General features: G+C 25.7%; 2 protein-coding genes across 2 annotated transcripts in view; one reads left to right on the top strand and one right to left on the bottom strand.

Moving 5' to 3' along the window:
- LOC127286942 (uncharacterized) overlaps nt 1-20564 on the top strand; it is a 184018-nt gene that overhangs the window by 36577 nt on the left and 126877 nt on the right. The gene's annotated exons all lie outside the window — the stretch shown is intronic.
- The window catches only part of LOC127286936 (uncharacterized), an 88593-nt gene continuing 74809 nt past the window's right edge, over nt 6781-20564 (bottom strand). Inside the window, exons 4-5 of the mRNA XM_051313604.1 lie at nt 18360-18661; nt 6781-10293 (exon numbers count right to left, since the gene is read on the bottom strand). Coding sequence (XP_051169561.1) covers nt 10164-10293; nt 18360-18661 — 432 coding nt within the window. The 3' untranslated portion in view covers nt 6781-10163. The remainder of the gene's footprint in view (nt 10294-18359; nt 18662-20564) is intronic.

The following is a 20564-nucleotide window of genomic DNA, read 5'->3' on the forward strand; positions in this document are numbered from 1 at the left end:
TTTTTAATAAGAATATTATTCCCTTTTTGTTTAACTTATAAATAAAAAGGAAAAAAAAATGAAAATTTACACTGAAAAAAAAAAATTTATTTGATTTAAATAATCAATTACTTCAATCAAATAATTTTTTTCAGTGCATGAAATATTTTTGAAAAATCTGGTTAAAAAATTCTGCTTTAATTTCCGATTAATTTAACCAAAAATTATTGTTAAATAAAACTAGCATCTGGTAAGTTCAATGAGATCTGTTTTTTCAGTCTAGGAAAAAAAAATTTGCTAACTTATTTTGTTATATAAATAAACAAATAATAACAATTTAAAAAAAATTATAATTAACAGTGATTTGTTAAATCATGGAAGAAATGTCATTTATCACATAAAACTTCAACTACAAATGAAATAAATCATGTAAAAAAGTTATTATAATAATAATTCAATTTACGTTTTCATTGTTAATTGAATGATAATGCTTTGAGTCATTCCAAGTCGAAAACTTATATAATATGATTATCGATAATTTACTGAACTGTTCAGTGGTTAGAATTAGCAGTGCGCGCAAGAATTTCTTGAACTATTCTGCAAGAGACTAATTATTGTGGTCCACTATAGAGGTCGCAATTTCAAACAAACTTTGGTCGTTACCTTGCAGTAGGTATTAAGGATTTATTTCAAAGTAAGATCTATAATTTAATGAGTGGAGGAAAGGGATAATAGGGATCAATTCATTTTACAGCAGTAGATTATATTTCTTGGTCCTCTAAACATTTATAATATACACAACATACAGTACAATATAATATATATATATGTTTTAGCGATACTTTATATTTTCACAATTTTTATTTCCACATAGTTGATTTTCGTTTTTTTTTCTTTTGTTTCTTTGTTAATTTTTTTCATTTTTTTTTTTCATTTTTTTTTTTTTTTTTTTGAATAATCGCAAAATTCTATCTCTCCCCTGCACTTCCATTATAACTCGCAAATTTCGCTAACATGTGCGAACGATGCGCGCGAACCATTACAAAATACCTATACAAAAATACAAGTTCTTCCAAGCTTTTTACGTCACTTTATTACTGAAACCTTATCTCCCACATTTGATAGGATCGCTGATTTTTTTGTTCTTGATAATCTCTGAAAAATTATCTTTCGATATATTTTAATATTATCTTTATACGATTTATCCGTTGTACAACTATTTTTTTTACAACTATTTTTTTTTATAATTATTAAATATCTACACAGAAAACTTAAAGTTTTTTTTTCTTTTTTTATTGTTATTGTATATGCGGAAGTTGAAAATTTCACTGAAAGAACAAATTAAAAAGATATTTATACACAAAAATTGTCTGTATAATCAGGAAAATAATTTTTTGTTTGTTTGAGGATTTCTATTTTTTTGTATTTTTTTAACATTATACACGTATACAAAGGATTTATTAGGTCGATTTTTTTAAATAATTTATGTTTTCCTGATTAAAATTTATTATTGAATACAAAAAAAAACTTTTTTTCTATTCACTGAGAAAAAGAATTATTTGTTTCAAATATAAAGATCAGTTTAAAAGTTTTTGTTTAACCCAACACAGTTTTTATGTTTAATTTTAATATATAGAAAATATTTTCTACTTTGGCTTAAAATTATTATTTGTTTGAATAATTATGTTTGATTCAAACATATTTTCTGTTCGGCTTAAACTGAAAATATGTTTAAAATTTTTATGTTTGATTTAAACTTAAAAATTTATTATGAATAAATTGAAATTAACCATAATTTATGTTTAAATTAAATATATTTTCACATTGAACCAACCAGAGAATATATTTAATTTAGACATAAATATGTTTGACTGTATAACAAAGCTATTTTAAGTTTGGGTTAAACATATTATGTTTGAATCAAACATATCGTTTTCTCAGTGTTGGCACAATAAACTTTTACAAAGTATTTTGCAAAAATATCATATAGGAAGACTTTCTTTTTTGTCTGTAAGGTAAATTAGTTTCTAGGTTTTAAAAACAATAATAATAATATATAAGATTAGAGAATTCGGAACGAAAAAAAAAATAAAAAGTTACAATTTTATTAGTTATTTCTTTGAACGCCATTTTACAAGTACGTCGTCCCTCTCTTAATAATTCCGTATACATTTAGTTGTAGACAGAACAGCCGCTCATAAATTGACGTTTATTAATTATCCTGCAATACAGTCATCAATAATGCGCCTGCATTTGCTAATTTCACGTAAAACAGTACCTTAATTACGAGTTTCCGAAAAACATCAGGTTTTGATCTACTGGAATATTATTCATTTTGCAACATGACACTTTCATTAATAATATTAATTCTTATTAAACATAGGACAGAAATTAACGTTGAATATCCCTTTTAAATATGAATCAATTTTTTGTTCATTAAATGTAGGTATTATAATTAATTTGTCATTAAAATTTATTATTAATTTCGAGTGCAGAAATTAAATTTAAAAAATTGTTGGTATATTTAATTATATATAATTTAATTATACATTGAAATAAATATATATCCTCAAATTGAATGGAATATTCTTCTTTTTGAAATTTTCATTCTCTAAATAAATAAATATTTTACTACATATAACTCAAACAATAATTATTATGTTAAAAATTATAATATTATTTGAAAGGAAATTAGTTAACCACAAAAAAAAACAACTTTTTTTGAACAAGAACCATAAAATTTGCACTTTCTAAATGGTTGCAATAAAAATAAAAGAAATTCGCCGATATTGAGAATATATTTTTGTCATTAATGTATCTGATTAAGTAAATTATTTATTTTTAATGATTTATTTATTTTCTATAGATTATTGAAATATTTGTTTCTTTTTCAAGTAAATAATATCTTTTTATTGTTAAATTATTACCTTTATGTCTGTTTTTTTTTAATAGAAGAAAATAAATAAAATTTTAAAACATGAACGTTTAACGTATACGTGTTTGATCACGTCATAAGATTTTAGAACTTTCGCGCTCTTTGGCAGTTCTAGGTCGGTTTTTTTTTTCTCTGAAGTGAACGATTGTTTTCGTCGGTTTGACATTATATTTATTAGTATTATGTAAAATACACATGAGATGGTCGAGACATTCCTATTTCATTTTACGGCGATCAGAATTTGATTTATTTAAATGTTTGTATTTTTTTTTTCTTTTCGTTAATAACGTATAATAAGAAAATTTGTGTGTGCGCTTAGACAAGACATTGTATAACGATATCCAGTCGTAAAACACTTTTCTTTATTGATTAAAAAAGTATATATTATTGAAAATAAAAATTTGTCAAAGTATTTTTGGTAATTACATAATATTTTTAATAATCTGCTGAAAAAAAATTATAATCGTTATTTATTTATTTCGTGAAATTTAAAAAATATTGTTCGAACAATAGAAAAATTCAAATCCGATTCAAGGATTGATTTTTTGCTCGTGAAAATTATACTACAATTAAAATTGGATATAATTCTGAAACGTTAGAATTCAAATAATTACTATCACGTTTCGTATTTATATAGGATTGTATTTTCTGTTTTTTTTTTTTTTCGTTTTTTTTTTGTTTTTATTAACAGATATTTTTTATAACATTTCATGTGTTATTAATAGTTTCTATTGCATTTCTTTGTCTGTGATCCTTAATTTTTAATTTATAATATACTTTCAAATTAATTGCACGTAACTTTATACAAGAAGCATAAAGTTGAATGTATTTTGAAAAATGAAATTTAAGTTTTTATAGTTTAATATAATAATTAAAAAAAATTTTATAATTTTAAAAATTCATAATTAAAGTATAGTGTAAATTTGAATGATATAATTAAATACTTTATATGTTCAATAATTGAGTTCTATTCGCATAGTTTATATAATTAATTAAAAAGTGATGTAAAAGATTTGGATCATTATATATCAAATTATAAATAAATAGCCTTTGTTTTCCAATAGATAGTATGAATAAAAATGAAACAAAGAATAGTAATATTTTATATCTCTTGCTGAGAGAATCATAGAAATAGTAGAAAACTGTATGGATGTTATAAGTTTCTTTTTTTTTATATAATTGAAACTGTATTTTATTGTAGATGAACTTTTCATTTATATATATAATATATAACTTTAACATGTATAAATAATGAATAACAGTCTATAGGGAAGAAGTCTGTGAGAATAATTCAATTTTGCGAGTTGGATGAATATTGTTTTATTCATCCAATATATGCACATTGAATATAATTATTGAGACATTATACTGGTAAATGGCGAGTGTTTCTATTGTTTTATGTACATTTATGGTCCGCGGAAGACTAATTGAATGTGCTAAAAGGCTTAGTGTTGACTTAATATTCTCAGGGGCCAATTCTACAAATTTTTAATAAAGCCACTAAAAATATATAAATATATATTTTTTTTATGTACGTTAAAAAATTCTGAAAAATATTTTCTCATTCTTTTTCTTTTTTCATTATCATCATTTTGAATTTTACATAAAATTTTAACAAAATTTTATTTATTAAAATATGTAATAATTACTCGCAATGACCTATAATTTACAATAAACTGGAAAAAAAATTCTGATTAAACTATATTTAACTTTACATTCTACCAGAATTCTGGTTAAATATACCCAACCAAAAGTTTTTTTCAGTGAATAGAATTAGTTTAAGAAAATTTTTTTTTCTAATTGCAATGTACAATATGGAACATACTTTGCTATATATGATTATAAATTAAAAATAGCAGAAAAATATTTTAATTTTCTTTAATTTAAATTTACTGTCTTTTATTGGCATTAAAAAAAAAAAATTTTAGCTATGACGTTACAATGAGTATTTATTTATTGAAAATTATAGACTTTATTTACATTTTTCCATTAGAGAATAAAAAAATGAGATGCTTCGCCCCTGAAATTGAAAAATTGTTTCCTACACGAATAATCAGAGACATTAATTAATTTTTAGTTAATAGTTAGATAATGATTTTTCCGTTAAGTGGGAAAAATTATGTTTCTGATTTGTTGCACATAGTGCGATACTCTTTGAATATTGTTGAGGTTTTCATTTTTTAGAAATAAGATTTTTTGGGGAGATCAGCTGGAGATGAATCTTGAATTTATTTCATTTTTTTTTATCAATGGACGAATATTGTACTTATTATTAGGTACCTCTTGAAACTATATATATGCCTAAGCAAAAATTTCTGTCAAATGCCGATATTGACAACAGGCGAAATCATGCACCAATACTGGCAGTATTTTCCAATACTGTGCCAGTATTATTGAGTCAGTAATGGCAAACCAGTACTCGGTCAGTATTAATTCAATACCGAATGCCAGTATCCAGAAAAATTTTGAAAATTTACCTCCATGAAGTTGGCGTTGACGCTTAGCGCCGAAAATTATTTTTCACAGGACCAAAAATGTCAAATTATTTTTTTTGTTTTAAAGATTTTCGGTCCAAATATGTAATGCCTCAGGAAATACTTTTTAAGGTATTATGTGAAAATCTTTTTTAAAAATGATTTGTTATTTTTGGTCCTGTGAAAAATAATTTTCGACATTGAGCATCGACGCCAACTTCATAGACGTGAAAATTGTGTATTTTTGTTGGTTAGAAATTAAATTTAGATACATATTTTTTAAAAATTATTTTAATACTTCTTTTCGATTACTGCAATGCGTTCGTTAACGGAATTATGAAATTTAAATTTAATATTAAAACTTTTTAATAAAAGAAATACATAATAATTAATGAAGTTCTGAAATTATTTTTCTTACATTAAAAAAATATATTTCAATCAAATAAACTCTATTTTAACCAATAATTTCATTCAATTTCGGTAATTTAAACAAATACAAATAAATATATATATATTTTATAATATTTGAAGAAATTATTTGAATAATAAAATAAAGAGTAAAATGTTAATATAAAAAAATAACAATTTAAAAGTTATTATAATAATTTATTATTATTAATAGTTAATGTTATGAGTCGGTTCTTCGATCCAGCTGCTCAATTAATGTGAAAAGCAAAAAGAACCCTGAATTTTGAATATATATATCAGTGCTGGCTTATTACTGGTTACTATAATTTTGCCCGCACTGGAAAAATACAGAATTACTGCTAAATTCCAGTATTGAACCAGTACTAAGCCATTACTAATGACCAGTATACTAATAAACATTATCATCCCAAACATATGCCAGTATTGGTTCAATATTGGTGGGTCAGTACTTTGCCAGTAACTGCCAGTACTGGTGCACCACTGCGCCGGTTGTAAATTTTTGCTTGGGTGATGACAAAGAGACCTTTTTTCTAAATGAATTATCGTTGTTCTTTGGGTTATTTTTTTATTTCTCCAGTAAATAATTGCTTTTTATTTTATTGTTTTTCTATTGCTTTCGTAAAGCTAGATTGTTATACAAGGGAAATCGGGTAAATTTTTTTATTTCAGTTCAGGGCAATTGAGCCAGTAGTAAATTCAAAAAAAAAATCCTGTTAGGCTGTTGTTTTTCTCAGTTAGCTTTCAATTCCCAATACGATCATATTTTTCCAGCAATTCTACTTTTTTTATATATATTTCTCAAAAGTAAATGTGTTGCTTTGACAAGAAATTTTTATCAACTTAAAAATAAATTTTGATTGATCTCAATTAAAAAGTTAACTTGAAAAGATTATTTGTACTTAAACTATTTTTTTAAACAAAATGAAAATACATCAAAAAACGATTGTAATTATTAAAAACAAATTTGTTTGGAAAATATATATAGATTTTACTTAATAAACAGTGTTTCTATTTAAAAAACGCAAATATTTTGATTTAACAAACTTTATGTGGTTTAAAATAAATCTAGGGTAATTAGTTTTTTGATGTAAAAAAAGTAAATGTTGCCTTTAGTAGAATTTAAAAATGAACTTTAAAAATAAAGTAATTTTTCAACTTAAAAAATAGTTTTCCCCTAATAAAAATCTAATTTTCCTATTAAAAAAATATCTTCTTAAAATGTTCTACTTAAAAGTAAATTTCTTTTTTAAGAAAAAACCAATTTTATCTTAATTTAAAATAAAATAACTATACTTCAAAAAATAAGTAGAATTGGATTCGGTTATAGGGAAATAAGAAAAAATCTCTTTTTTCTTTTTTTAATAAAAAAAATTCCTTCTTGACAACCTCATTTTGCTGGTACGCTTTTAATTTCTAATTTTTAGAATCATTGTGTTTTTTTTCTCTTTTTTCAGTATATATGTAGATTCATGTATTTTTTATTAATATCAATAATATTTGATTGTTCTGATTATTTTTACCTAAACATATTTTTTGACTATATTAATATAGCTAAAATCTCCCCTCTTGTACATATGTGCTAGTTTACGTGTAACATGAGTTAACATCGACTTGACGTACTTACTATACATATGATTTTTTTTCATTATTTGAATAAGTACGTCTGAATTTCTTATTTTATTAGTTAAATGTTTGTAAACCATTGAAACATTCTTTATACTTATAATTTGTAAATTTTTCTCTATCAAATATATTACACGCACAAGAAGAGCAGAATTTATTAGATTTTGTTGTATAGAAGTTATAGGGGTATTGTGAAGATCATTTCATCTTCTTTTTTCTGTTTTTTTTTTTTTTTTTGATCGAAAATGAAATATGAATGTGACGTTCACACCTTTCAACGATTGGGAAATATATAACGAGTAACGTGGTATAGAAACTATGGAGGGTTTTTTTTTTTTTATTTTTTTTTAAGTGCCAAAGTGGACCGAGGCCAAAATATTGTTTAATGTCAATATAATATAAAGGCCTATTTATTTTCCTTTAATTAATCGTTGACAATATTCAGTTCGTTTCTGTTTATAAATTAGGCAATATTAGGATCGTCAGTGCTTTATTTTAAATCGATTTTTACTAATATCTGATAAATCCGATTCACTTTGACTCGCTGATTATTATATAATTGCCTAAATTTTCATGTCATAGCAATCTTGTTATGTTTCTCAATTTATAGTAAATAAAAAGAAAAAGTAGAGCATTTTTATATTTGAATTTTAAGACTTTTTAATTGAATTAAAAATGATCGATTATAAAAAGTCTAATTTTGCTGTAATGATTAAAGAATATATAAGTAATAATGATTTGTTTTGAAAAAAATAGGATTACTATGACTGACACATTTTATTGCTCAATAAGTGATGAATTGATATTGTTTTTAATATACATATAAGAAACATGACACGATAAACCACGTTTAAAATTACTGTAAACTAGAAAAGTGATGAGGCAAGATAGATCGAATAAACGTCCGCATATCTGACACGTGATAACCAGGAAATATTTGGAAGACTTCTTTTTCCTATTCACATGGGAGATTTAAGACGTCTGCGGAATATCCCTTGAGTACAGAATGTCATTTGAAATATCCCCGCGGTGAAGATGATGGAAACCCATTTTTAAGGTTATTCTACCACTTTTGATAACACGCTGAGATTGTGAAATGACCCATTCTTTTCATCTGAGAACGTCACACTGAAAACGAATCTCTTCAACAACATTTTTTATTTTCCAAAAAAAAAAAGCTTTATATCTTTAATTTTTAAGGATCGAGTTTTTTTTTTTAAAAAAGTATCTTGTCATCACAAAGTTCTTTTTTCATTATTTTAAACAATAATAACTTGCAATGAAATTATTTTTCATTATTTGAAATTGCATTTAATTATAAATAAATTAACATTTGATGTCAATTAATTTTTTTTGATTAACGAATATATATATTTGTCAATAAAAAACATGTTTTCACACATCTACAATTTTTGTTTCAGTCTTTATTCACGTCATTATATTGCTCTGCAATCCCGTATACTTATATATATTAACAAAGAGCAATAATAAACGACAATCGTCTATTATTTTTGATTTTGTTTTTTTAAATAAATATTTTTTTTAATTTAAAAAATTGCGCATATTTGAATTGTTTTCAGTGTTTCGTTTTCGAAAATTATGTTGAAATATCAACAACTTTAATAATATGACGTTATCATCTTACTTTCTTTAAAATTCCTTTCTTGCATACACAATAAATTATTATCATCATTGTGTGTGTGAGTGATAAATGTGAATGATTTCTTACCTCTGAAATAAAAATTCATCCTCTTGTCTTTCACTCACTAATATATTTTTTTATAATAATCGATAATATTGAAAAAAATATATTTTGTTTAAAGTAGATTTACTTTGCCTAGTAAAATATTTCCTAAATTCTAACTATATAAATATATATATATATATTTTTTAATAGACAATTGTGTAATTTATACAAACTGTAAAATAGTTGGTTCAATTATTTGAAAATGTGCGCGTCGTTTTTATTGTACAGCTCTAGAAAATAGATTTCTTTAAAAATTTTAATATTAAAAATAAAATTACTGAAAATAAGTATACAAAAAGAAATATAAAATAAAACTATAAAAAATGAATTGATTATGTAAACAAGCAATTAATCAATTTAAAATATAATCTTATTTTTAAAATATCTTTTAAAATTAAAATTTCCAAAATACAGAATTTAGAATAACAATTTTGAAATTGAGTAAAAAATTGTCTTTTTTTTCTATTTTATTGAAAACAGGAAGATGAAATTTATTTCAAGATGAAAAAATCGAGTCACTTGTGCCTTATCTATGAGTTGATCAGTAACGATATTCACGTTGTACCTAATATGGTTCGAGTAAAGTTTTCTCGAAGTAGAAAAAGTGGCTTCATATATAATCTCGCCCATATATTTCAGACACGAGATCTCTCAGAAATATGAAGCGTGATTCTGGACCTGCCAGTAAACACACACACACACACACACACACACACATACACATCAGACATATACGCACGCAAACATCCACCCACTTGAAATTTTCGAGTTTTCTCGATTTTTAATTTCCTTATTACAAAACTCATTTTTTCCCAAAATTTCAATTTTGAAATTGGGAAAACCATAGAGTGAAAATCGAAAGCGAACAGTGCGCGCCGGAAATCGCGATATAATCGCTTTAAAGAACTCTCCACAATGTAACGAAATTTTTTAAAACATTTTTTTTTCTTTTTTTTTGTAATTCTCACAATTTTGCTTACATAAGACTGCAGAATGCCACTCCATTGTCAATTGCTGATTGAATTGCAGTAGTTTCCATGCAAAAAGCAGCATCATCATACATTGTCGAAATCCGCTGTTGCTGAGCCCGACTTTCACTCTGCGATCTGAAAATATACAAAAAAAAAAGAAAAATTATTTTATTATAAATAACTGTACAGCTGTTAATTGTATTAACTAATTCAATTGCGCCTGTTCGTTCCTTAAATGAATTAGTATAACCGAGCAATTCCATGGTAAGTGATCGTGGAAATTTCTTTCGGGTTAGGGATTTAAATGAAACGTAGGGTATTTGTTCTTTAGAATGTAAGCAAACAAATTGTAAAGGTTTTTTTGAAAAATATTAATAAACATGGGAGATATACAACATTGAAATTTTTAAACTTTTTTTTTTAAATTGCATAACTTTTGATGGGTAAAATATATCAAGGTCCACTAGGTCTTAAATTCTTCGTAAATAGACACACATTTTACTAAAAAAATTGCTAAACAAAGTTACTGTAAGATTTTATTGTTGTGAAACAAAAAAAATTTAATTTTGAGTTTTTAAAAAAACACCATTTTTTTTGGTTTTTTGTTTCAAATTTTTTTTGTTTCAAATTTTTTTTGTTTCACAACAACAAAATCTTACAGTAACTTTGTTCAGCAATTTTTTTTAGTACAAAGTGTGTCTATTTGCGAAGAATTTAAGACCTAGTGGACCTTGATATATTTTACCCATCAAAAGTTATGCAATTAAAAAAAAAAAAGTTTAAAAATTTCAATGTTGTATATCTCCCATGTTTATTAATATTTTTCAAAAAAAACCTTTACAATTTGTTTGCTTACATTCTAAAGAACAAATACCCTACGTTTCATTTAAATCCCTAACCCGAAAGAAATTTCCATGATCACTTACCATGGAATCGCTCCGTTTTGACTAATTTTTGGTCAGAAATTAGCCCCTATTGAAAATCTTCACATCAAGGGAATCCACATGCCACGGAGAAAAATGGGATTGCTGTGCAAACAATTTTTGGATTGTTGTCAGTAGAATTGTTGATATTACAATTCGAAATGTTAATATTACAATTCGGATTGTTGTAAATACAACACGAATTTTTTATTATCAGATTTGTTCAGTTTGCAATGCCATACAGTTTAAGAAGCAAACTCTCTGTCGATTGCTGATGGAACAATCCGGATTTGTTCTACTGACAGGTTTATTGTTCCATGTCATCGTTTATCGGTAAGTTATACACGGTTACTATTGAACATAACCTCACCTTAAAAAATACATAATGTATATTAAATATTATTTAACAACAAATTTCAACTCAAATTAATTTTTTGGTTTCAGGTCAAAGAATTCGATTCAGAAGCTGCATGTTCCATAGATTTTAATGCAAATGAAACTGGTGATATGACCTGCGGAAATCTGCTATCGATTATTTTAGAAAGCGGAAAAACTGATCAAATTGTATTAGATGGATCAAAGCTTTGTTAATACAACAAATTGTATTGTCGATTTAAGAATTTTTTTTTGTTATTTCAACTGTTTCATAACAATTTTCTTTGTTCATCAAACAATTGTGTTTGTTCACCTAACAGTCCGAATAGTTTTAATAACAATCCCATTTTAACAATTTTTTTTGTCCCAAAAACAAATAGAACTGCTGGTTCTATATTGACAATCAGGAATTGTTGTGTGGACTTAATTTTTAGTAACCACAACAATTCTTTTTTCTCCGTGGCTGCCTGTTGAAAAACACTATTTTCTTTGTTTACAGCACAGTTTTTATAATTTGTCTATTGTGGAATTGAAAAAATAGATTTTTTTCCGTGTAAAAAAATTAAATATCATTATAAGAAAATGGTCAATATGCATAACATCTCATAATATCATAAAACTTATGATCTTGAACCTGTATCGATCAAAAATTATATAGGTAGGGGAGACCGGGGCTGTTTGGCGCACTTGAGTTTATTCAAAAGTGTTAAGTTACATTAATTTTTCTCTTTATTCTGCTTAAAGTAGTTGATAAACTGTACCTAAGTTTGTACAAAATTTCATTAATATTCATTAATTATTGTGGAGTATAAATTAAAATAACTGATTTTGGCACTCCAAAGTAATTTTTTAACCTCTTCATTTTTTTGTGATATCTCTTTAAAAAATTCATTTTAGAAGAGCTCAAGTATTAAGTTTTGAGCTCTATACATTTGTTATTAAGAAACAAAAAAAATTTTTTGATTTATATTAACAGTTTTTATAAAAAATTAATAAATATTTCAAAAGTACATTCGGGGTTAGGTGGCGCGGTTATCTGAAAATTTCGTTAAATATTAATAAAATCAAGTTGATTATATGAAATTTACACATTAATAAGCACCAATAACAATCCTATTCAAAAAATTTAACCGAATAATGGTTTTTAAATATTCACAGTGTTATTATAAAAAAAAATATATTTTTTGGTAATTTTACGATTTCATTTAATTTAAATGAAATTTTCTAATTTTTATATTTATAATAATTTTATTGTAAAATTACAGTACACGACTTATTTTGTTAAGTCTTATATTATTTAAACTTTAAATCATATAATTTAATTAATTTCACTGCTGCGCCACGCAACCCCGTGCCGGGGTTGCTTGGCGCACTTTGCACAGCTTCAAATAAAGTGGTATAAAAATAAAAGTATTAAATATATTTCAACTTTCTTTCTTTTTTTTAATTAAAGATGATATGTTACAACAAGTTTTCTATACAATAACTTTTTAAAAAAAGCAAAAAAAAAGCGAGTTACACAACAAAGAGTAAAAAGTGCGCCAAGTAACCCCGGTCTCCACTACTATGTATAATTTCTATAGAAGAAGGCACGTTAAATATTGTGGCACATACACACGTCATATAATACTTATTGGAATTTTTTAATATCATAGATGATTACGTAATAAATTCTCTTTTTTTCGTGTTCCTCGATTTTTCATATGTTCATACTAAACATAAAACTTGTTAGAAAATGTTTACGTAGCAGTTACTTTTAAATTATTAAATTTATAGCATGCCTGATCATAAATTTCTTCATACACCGAACGTATAAAAATTGCTTCTCAAAGTAATAATACGGTTGAAAATCAATTTAAAAAACTTATTTGGAAAAAAAATATAAATATTTGTATTCAAAAATAAAATTTTTTTTTAAGTATCTTTTTTTCAGTTTCTGAGTAACTTGTTATGCGATTGAATTTCATATCTAAAAGTTATGAAGTTTAAAACGTGTGTAGTTGATGAGACGCTTTGAGTATCAAAAAAAAAAGTTTCGCATTCACAGAAATAGAATATTTTAAATATTAAAAAGTAAATTTTTCTATTTTGTAAAAATAATTTAAATTTATTTAATGAATCTCTTCAAAAGTATATTATAATTAATAATTATTTATTTTCCATATAAAAAAATATTCCAACTCTGTTAAAATTTAGCTTTCAATTAATCTTAAATTTATAAATGTCATTTTCAGAAGCAAAAACATTTGCTCAAAAAGTACTGAAAAGTGTGTTATTCAGTGTTATGATCGTTACACGTATAGCAGAAGCTTTAAAATGATTTATTGTCAGGGACAGAACTTTTTGGCGGACCATTTATTTCATCTAGGGGTAACATCAATCCTTTATCACTCAGTTGATAGCAGCCAAAAAAAAGAGCATTTATTTTACGAAAATCATGGGAATCAGTCTTGAATGACATTTTGGCTTATTTTAAAATGACAAAAATGATTTAAACTCTTCTGACAGCCCTCATAAAACATGAATACTTTGTACTCTCTACAGTTTAATGTTTCATCTCTTTGTTTTATGACAATGAGTTAGATAAAATAATCCAATTCGCTGGTGAAAATGACTTTTTAATGTCCTCCATTTCTACTTTGATGTTTCACATTTTCATTACGTTATCTTTTTATTTTACTACTATTTTATGATTTTTTATGTTTGTTTTCAAATAGCCCTTAATTAATTTTATTAAATACTTATAACCCTTTTTTTTTGTTCATGAATATAAAATGAAGTAATAAGCAATGTAGGTCGCATATTTTTCATGATATTTATAATTAAAATTTTCTTTTGTGATTTTATAAGTAAATTTTAATTAATTTGAGAATAAGATTTTTAAAGTAATTTAATATCTTCTCTAATCTTTGATACAAAATTTAAAAAAATTAGTCTTTCATTCCTTTAAAATTGTTTTATAAATTAAATTTAAAAAAAAACTATTTTTTTGTATGTAGTAGCAACTACATTGAAAGAAGAAAAATAGGTTATTTTATGCTTGAACATCAAAATGTAAATTACGTTGCATTCCATGAAAATTAATGTACATATGTAAATTCAAATTATAATGTCTTTTTGTAAATTTTGTTACTATCTTTTCCAGTAACGTAACTCAACCAAATATATCATGTTTCGTTATTTCATTTTTGTTTCATTACACGTTTTTTATTGCTTGATGCTGAATCGTAATGAAGATACTAGACTGGGAAAATGAAATTGCGAAAATAAAAAAAAAAGAATACGAAAAAATGAAGCGAGATATAAATTTTAATCTGTTTACAATGGATAATAATAATAATAATAATAATTATAATTTTGTTTTTATTTAGTCATTTATTTATTACAATATCAGTAAAATAAAGAAAAAAAAAAGATTGAATCTTAAAGAAGTGTTTGTTTTCGTAAGTAAAAAATTATTATCAATATCAAATATAATTAGGTATTAAAAAAATTAAATTATATATAAATTTAGACTTGTTCAATGAAAATTTATTTACTTTCAAAATCGGAAATGAAATTAAACGAATTTTAAAACACGTAGGTTTTTAAAACTTATATTTAATTCAAACAATAGTTGTATAAATGAAATTGAAGTGTCATAAATTTTGAAAAGAAAAGATCGTCTATCCTTTCTTTCATATTACAAAATCCTCTCACATATATGGAGGAATAAAAAAATTCAATAAAAAGGAATAACTTCATTGGAAAAAGAAAATTTTCAAAGTCATCCTTTAATGAACCTCGTTTCGAATCGAGAAGATAAATCCTCTTTTTATATTGAAAAATATTTGCATTTTCAAAGGAATTTAGAAAAGGATTTTCTTGAAATTTAAAAATATTTTTTCTGTTTTTAAAAAACGCTGATTACGAATTTAATAACAGATTCGTAATTAGCAACTCCCCCCCCCCTAAGAAAAACTTTCATAGCGAGTTTTAAGCTAATCTGAGATGAATTTAAAATTTTAAACTGAATTCCGCCATTTTGTATTTTCAAGATTTTATGTAAAATTCAGAATTAGCAATCATGAAAATTTCCGCCTAACGAGTTTCAAGTGTACTCAATGAATTACAAAAAATATTCGCTATATTGGATCAGACATTTTGGATTTTTTAACCCCTTGACTGTCGATGGCCCATACATGTCCAAAAAAAGTTGTGCCACCTTTGTGATTCTGGACATATATATGAGAGATTCTTTTTCAATCGCCCCAGCCCAAAAAGTCAATGTTCTGGGATTGGCTTCATACTTTGGTAAATTGTTGTCCTATATGATAGTAATAAATCCCTAAAATATAAACTAATTAAAAAAATATTTGTAGAAAGTAGAGGGGGTTGAAGTTTTGACGTTAAGGGTAACATTGTCATTTTCAAATCCGTTTAACTATGACAAAAGTTAATGGATTTTAATTTATCTATAATGAATTTTATTGCATTTTTCACGTACTTTTCAAAAATGTATATGAAATTTAAAAAAAAAAATTTTTAACCCCTTTTTTTTCCAAATCAACCCTTTTTTTTCGATTTTCACCCCTTCGGGTATTTTTTTTTTTTTTTTTTTTATTTTCATTGGAAAGCTGAGGTTTTTTCCGATGAGCTATGTAAATATGAAAATGGGACAACAATAATTTTGTGAGAAACAGAATATTAAAGTAGGCGGTGCCGATAAGGGTGCCGTTAAGGGTAACATTGTCATTTTCAAATCTGTATAACTATGACAAAAGTTAATGGATTTTAATTTATCTATAATGAATTTTATTGCATTTTTCACGTACTTTTCAAAAATGTATACAAAATTTAAAAAAAAAAAATTTTGACCCCTTTTTTTTCAAAATCAACCCTTATTTTTCGATTTTCACCCCTTCGGGAATTTTTTTTTGTTTTTTTTTTATATTCATTGGAAAGCTGAGGTTTTTTCCCATGAGCTATGTAAATATGAAAATGGGACAACAATAATTTTGTGAGAAACATAATATTAAATTAGGCGGTGCCTATCTAAATCCTCAAAGATGATCTCCAGGTACACCCCTTATCGGCACCGCCTACTTTAATATTCTGTTACTCACAAAATTATTGTTGTCCCATTTTCATATTTACATAGCTCATCGGAAAAAACCTCAGCTTTCCAATGAAAATAAAAAAAAAAAAAAAAAAAAAACCAAAGGGGAAAAAAAAAAAAAATAAGGGTTGATTTTGACAAAAAAGGGGTTAAAAATTTTTTTTTTTAAATTTCATATACATTTTTGAAAAGTACGTGAAAAATGCAATAAAATTCATTATAGATAAATTAAAATCCATTAACTTTTGTCATAGTTAAACGGATTTGAAAATGACAATGTTACCCTTAACGTCAAAACTTCAACCCCCTCTACTTTCTACAAATATTTTTTTAATGAGTTTATATTTTAGGGATTTATTACTATCATATAGGACAACAATTTACCAAAGTATGAAGCCAATCCCAGAACATTAACTTTTTGGGCTGGGGCGATTGAAAAAGAATCTCTCATATGTCCACATTAGAAAAAAAAATACTAAACATAATTAGAATTGAGTGTCAATGTGTATACTAAGGTTTTCGGGGTCGCTGAATCCGAATTTGAGGTCAGAATTAAAAAATTCAAAATGTCGGACCCAAAGTGGCGTCCAAAAAATTTAAAAATTGACTTGATTTTCATAAAAATGGTTTCTTTAGGGTTTTTGGGGTCGGTAAATCTAAATTTGAGTTCAGATTTAAAAAATTCAAAATGGCAGACCCAATATGGCGGAAAAATTTAAAATTTATTCGATTCGTTCAAAATTTGATACTCGAAAGTTTTTGGGGTTGCTGAATCCACATTTGATGTCAGATTTGAAAAATTCAAAATGTCGGACCCAATATGGCGGACAAAATTTTAAATTGATTCGACTCATTCAAAATTTGGTACTCGGGGGTTTTTGAGGTCGCTGAATTTAAATTTGAAGTCGGATTTGGATTCAGCTACCCAAAAAACCGCCAAGTACCAAATTTTGAACGAATCGAATCAATTTTAAATTTTTCCGCTATATTAAGTGGCCATATTGGGTCAGTCATTTAAAATTCTTAAAATCTGACATCAAATTTGGATTTAGCGACCCATAAAATCCCCGAGTACCAAATTTTGAACGAATCGAATCAATTTTTCGGACATATTGGGTCCGCCATTTTGAATTTTTAAAATCTGACATTAAATTTGGATTCAGCGACCCTAAAACCACCGAGTACTGAATTTTGAACAAATAGAATCAATTTTTCCGACATATTGGGTCCGCCATTTTGAATTTTTAAAAATCTGACATTAAATTTGGATTCAGCGACCCCAAAAACCTCCGAGTACCGAATTCTGAACAAATCGAATCAGTTTTAAATTTTTCCGCCATTTTGAAGTTTTAAAATCTGATCTCAAATTTGGATTCAGCGACCCCAAAAACCTTTAATATGATGATATAAAATTTTTTTGGAAACTGTTTTTTTGGACCGTTTTGGGCCCACAAACGATTTTTCTGCTCGACTGCGAAGGGATTTTTGGCTTTAGAATTTAAATCATTGATCTTAAGAAATATTTAATTAATTATCCAAAGTAATTATTTTGAAATGACTTCGAATAATATATTCTTGATTATCAAACAAAAAAAAATTATTTATACTGTGAAATATAAATATTAAATTTTTTTTTTGTATTTTATTTAAATTTAGAATATAATATTTTCAGTGTCGGAAATATCGCACATTTTTCTTTTTGTGATAAAATCGGAGAGATTTCCGCATGGTTATATGTAATGTCCGGGGAATGGAGATGAATTTATCATTTGCATTCCCTTCTGCTTTTTATCTTGAAGACCCACCTGGGAGGCATAGCGCGCGCTCTTTGCGTCCTCATCGCCTGTTTCCTGAGGGCTTGCTGGTTAACAGTCGTTGAATGTCGCACTAATGGGAATTGGTGAGAGACCTGATCTTGGTTTGCTGCTTGCACCAAAGTCAGTTGTGTTAGATATTCAGTGAGCTCTGATTGGCTAGCAAAAAGATCCCTGCGCGCCTGCTGAATGCCGACTGTTGAATCTGACCACGGGGGCGGTGGTGTATGTGAACGGGATATCATCGGATAGTTGTGACAAAGATATTCCTCATACGACGGTGGCAATCCTCCCTGTAATCACAAAAAACATCGCACATATGAAAATGAAAATTCCTTTCCATTCGAGATAAATAAACTTAAATTATTATTATTATTATTAAGCAAAATGTGATGTCACTTTTTGGGGTTGTTGAACAAAACATATGGGAACAAAAAATTGTAATTCCCATTATTCAAAATTGTTTCTTCTTTGATAAGAGTTTAGGTTAAATTAAAATTTATTTAATTTATTCATTTCAGTTTAATATAATATTTTAATATGTTAAAATTTATTCACCATTATAACCATAACAAATGTAATGAAAGAAATAATAATAATGATAATAATGCCTTTAATAGGGTGCATAATTATTCCATAATAATAATTAATTAGAATTTTTTAATTTAAAGAATTCTATTAGATATAATTATTTTTTAGACGAACTTTCATTTTCCGATATTTAAGGAAATCTTTTTCTAAATTAATTTTTACATAACAAAATTTATAGGTATCAAACTTTTATTTGGCAGAATTTTTATTTCACAGAATCACTTTTTATCCAACTTTTTATTCAATACAAAAAATCAATCAGAAACAATCGTAAATATTAAAAACAGCCATGAAATTTTTTTGTCTATTATATATTTATTTGTTTGGTCTTTTGCAATGTGGGATAAATGAAAATTCGACGTTTTGAAAATTCTATCAAATATTAAGTCGCATAAATAAAAATTTGTACAAATTAAGATTCGGTGAATTGGAAATTCTAGCATTTTAAAATTTGAAGCACTTAAAATATTCTATTAAATATGAAAATTCGATTAAATTAAAATTTTTTTTTATAAATATAAAGTTATGTAAAGAGAAATTTTAAATAAATTTTCCTGAACTAATTTGTTTCATGTTCCGAGACCTACTTTTGAACATAAATCCAATCAAAAAAAGTAGAGTAGAACAAAATAGCCTCTTTTCTGGGGTAAAAAGGAAAGATACTTTTCAATTTCGAAGGTGAGATTTATGGGATGTGAAAAAGGTCAGACACAGAAGGCTATTTGATTAGATTCATTATTTGGCTTTTTACACTGAAACGAAATTTCGTATATTGTTATAAAGATTTCAAGTAGCACTTTGTCACGTTTTCATTTTTCTTGTTTGCGGATCGAGAAATAGTCGCTTTCAAGAAATGCATTCTTAGAAGAAAAAATTACTTTTAGAGACAAAAGAAAATTCTTGGAAAAAAAAATTCCCAATATCAGAGTTATATTATTCACTCATATAGTTTAATGTAACTTTCTTTTACATATGTACTATACATATGTAGTTAATAACTCGTTTCAAAATATATAATTTTTCAAATTCTAATTTTATTTATTAATTTTAAAAAATATTTTTTATTCAATTATTTTAAAATACTTTTGTTATAGTTTGGAAAATTTATTTTCTTCTATTTATATTTCTTAAGAAAAATATTTTTGGATTTCCAAACGAGTAGATGTGTGTAATCTTCTGGGTGTGATTTGTTATACTCCATTTCTTGTTTATGTCACACGTTTCTTTTGGTAAATTTACTGTCACCTGTACAAACAGGAACAATATTATTATTTTCTTGTTATACACGCAGCAGGTTGGTGTAATTCTTGTGAGACATGAATATATAACATATTTTCGTAGAGTTGAAATTGAATGCAATTTGTCTTCGAGCTTTATAACCGCGCAGACATTAGATAGAGTCGACTAACAATAAGAAATAATTAGTTGAGAAATTTCGCAATAAACCTCGATGGATTTTCGGGTATTCACAGAAATTAGTGCGCGGTAAAAGCATATAGGAATTTCAATGTTCCCAGACTAAAACGCCAGTTTATATACATATAGAAGACACATACCTTTCTGACACGCAATAATTTATCAAAAATTAATTCCCTTCAATTTGTG

The sequence above is a fragment of the Leptopilina boulardi genome, unplaced genomic scaffold (assembly GCF_019393585.1).
Source record: "Leptopilina boulardi isolate dan_hultmark-lab unplaced genomic scaffold, ZJU_Lbou_2.1 LbouV2_366, whole genome shotgun sequence".
In the NCBI taxonomy this organism is placed as follows: Eukaryota; Metazoa; Arthropoda; class Insecta; order Hymenoptera; family Figitidae; genus Leptopilina; species Leptopilina boulardi.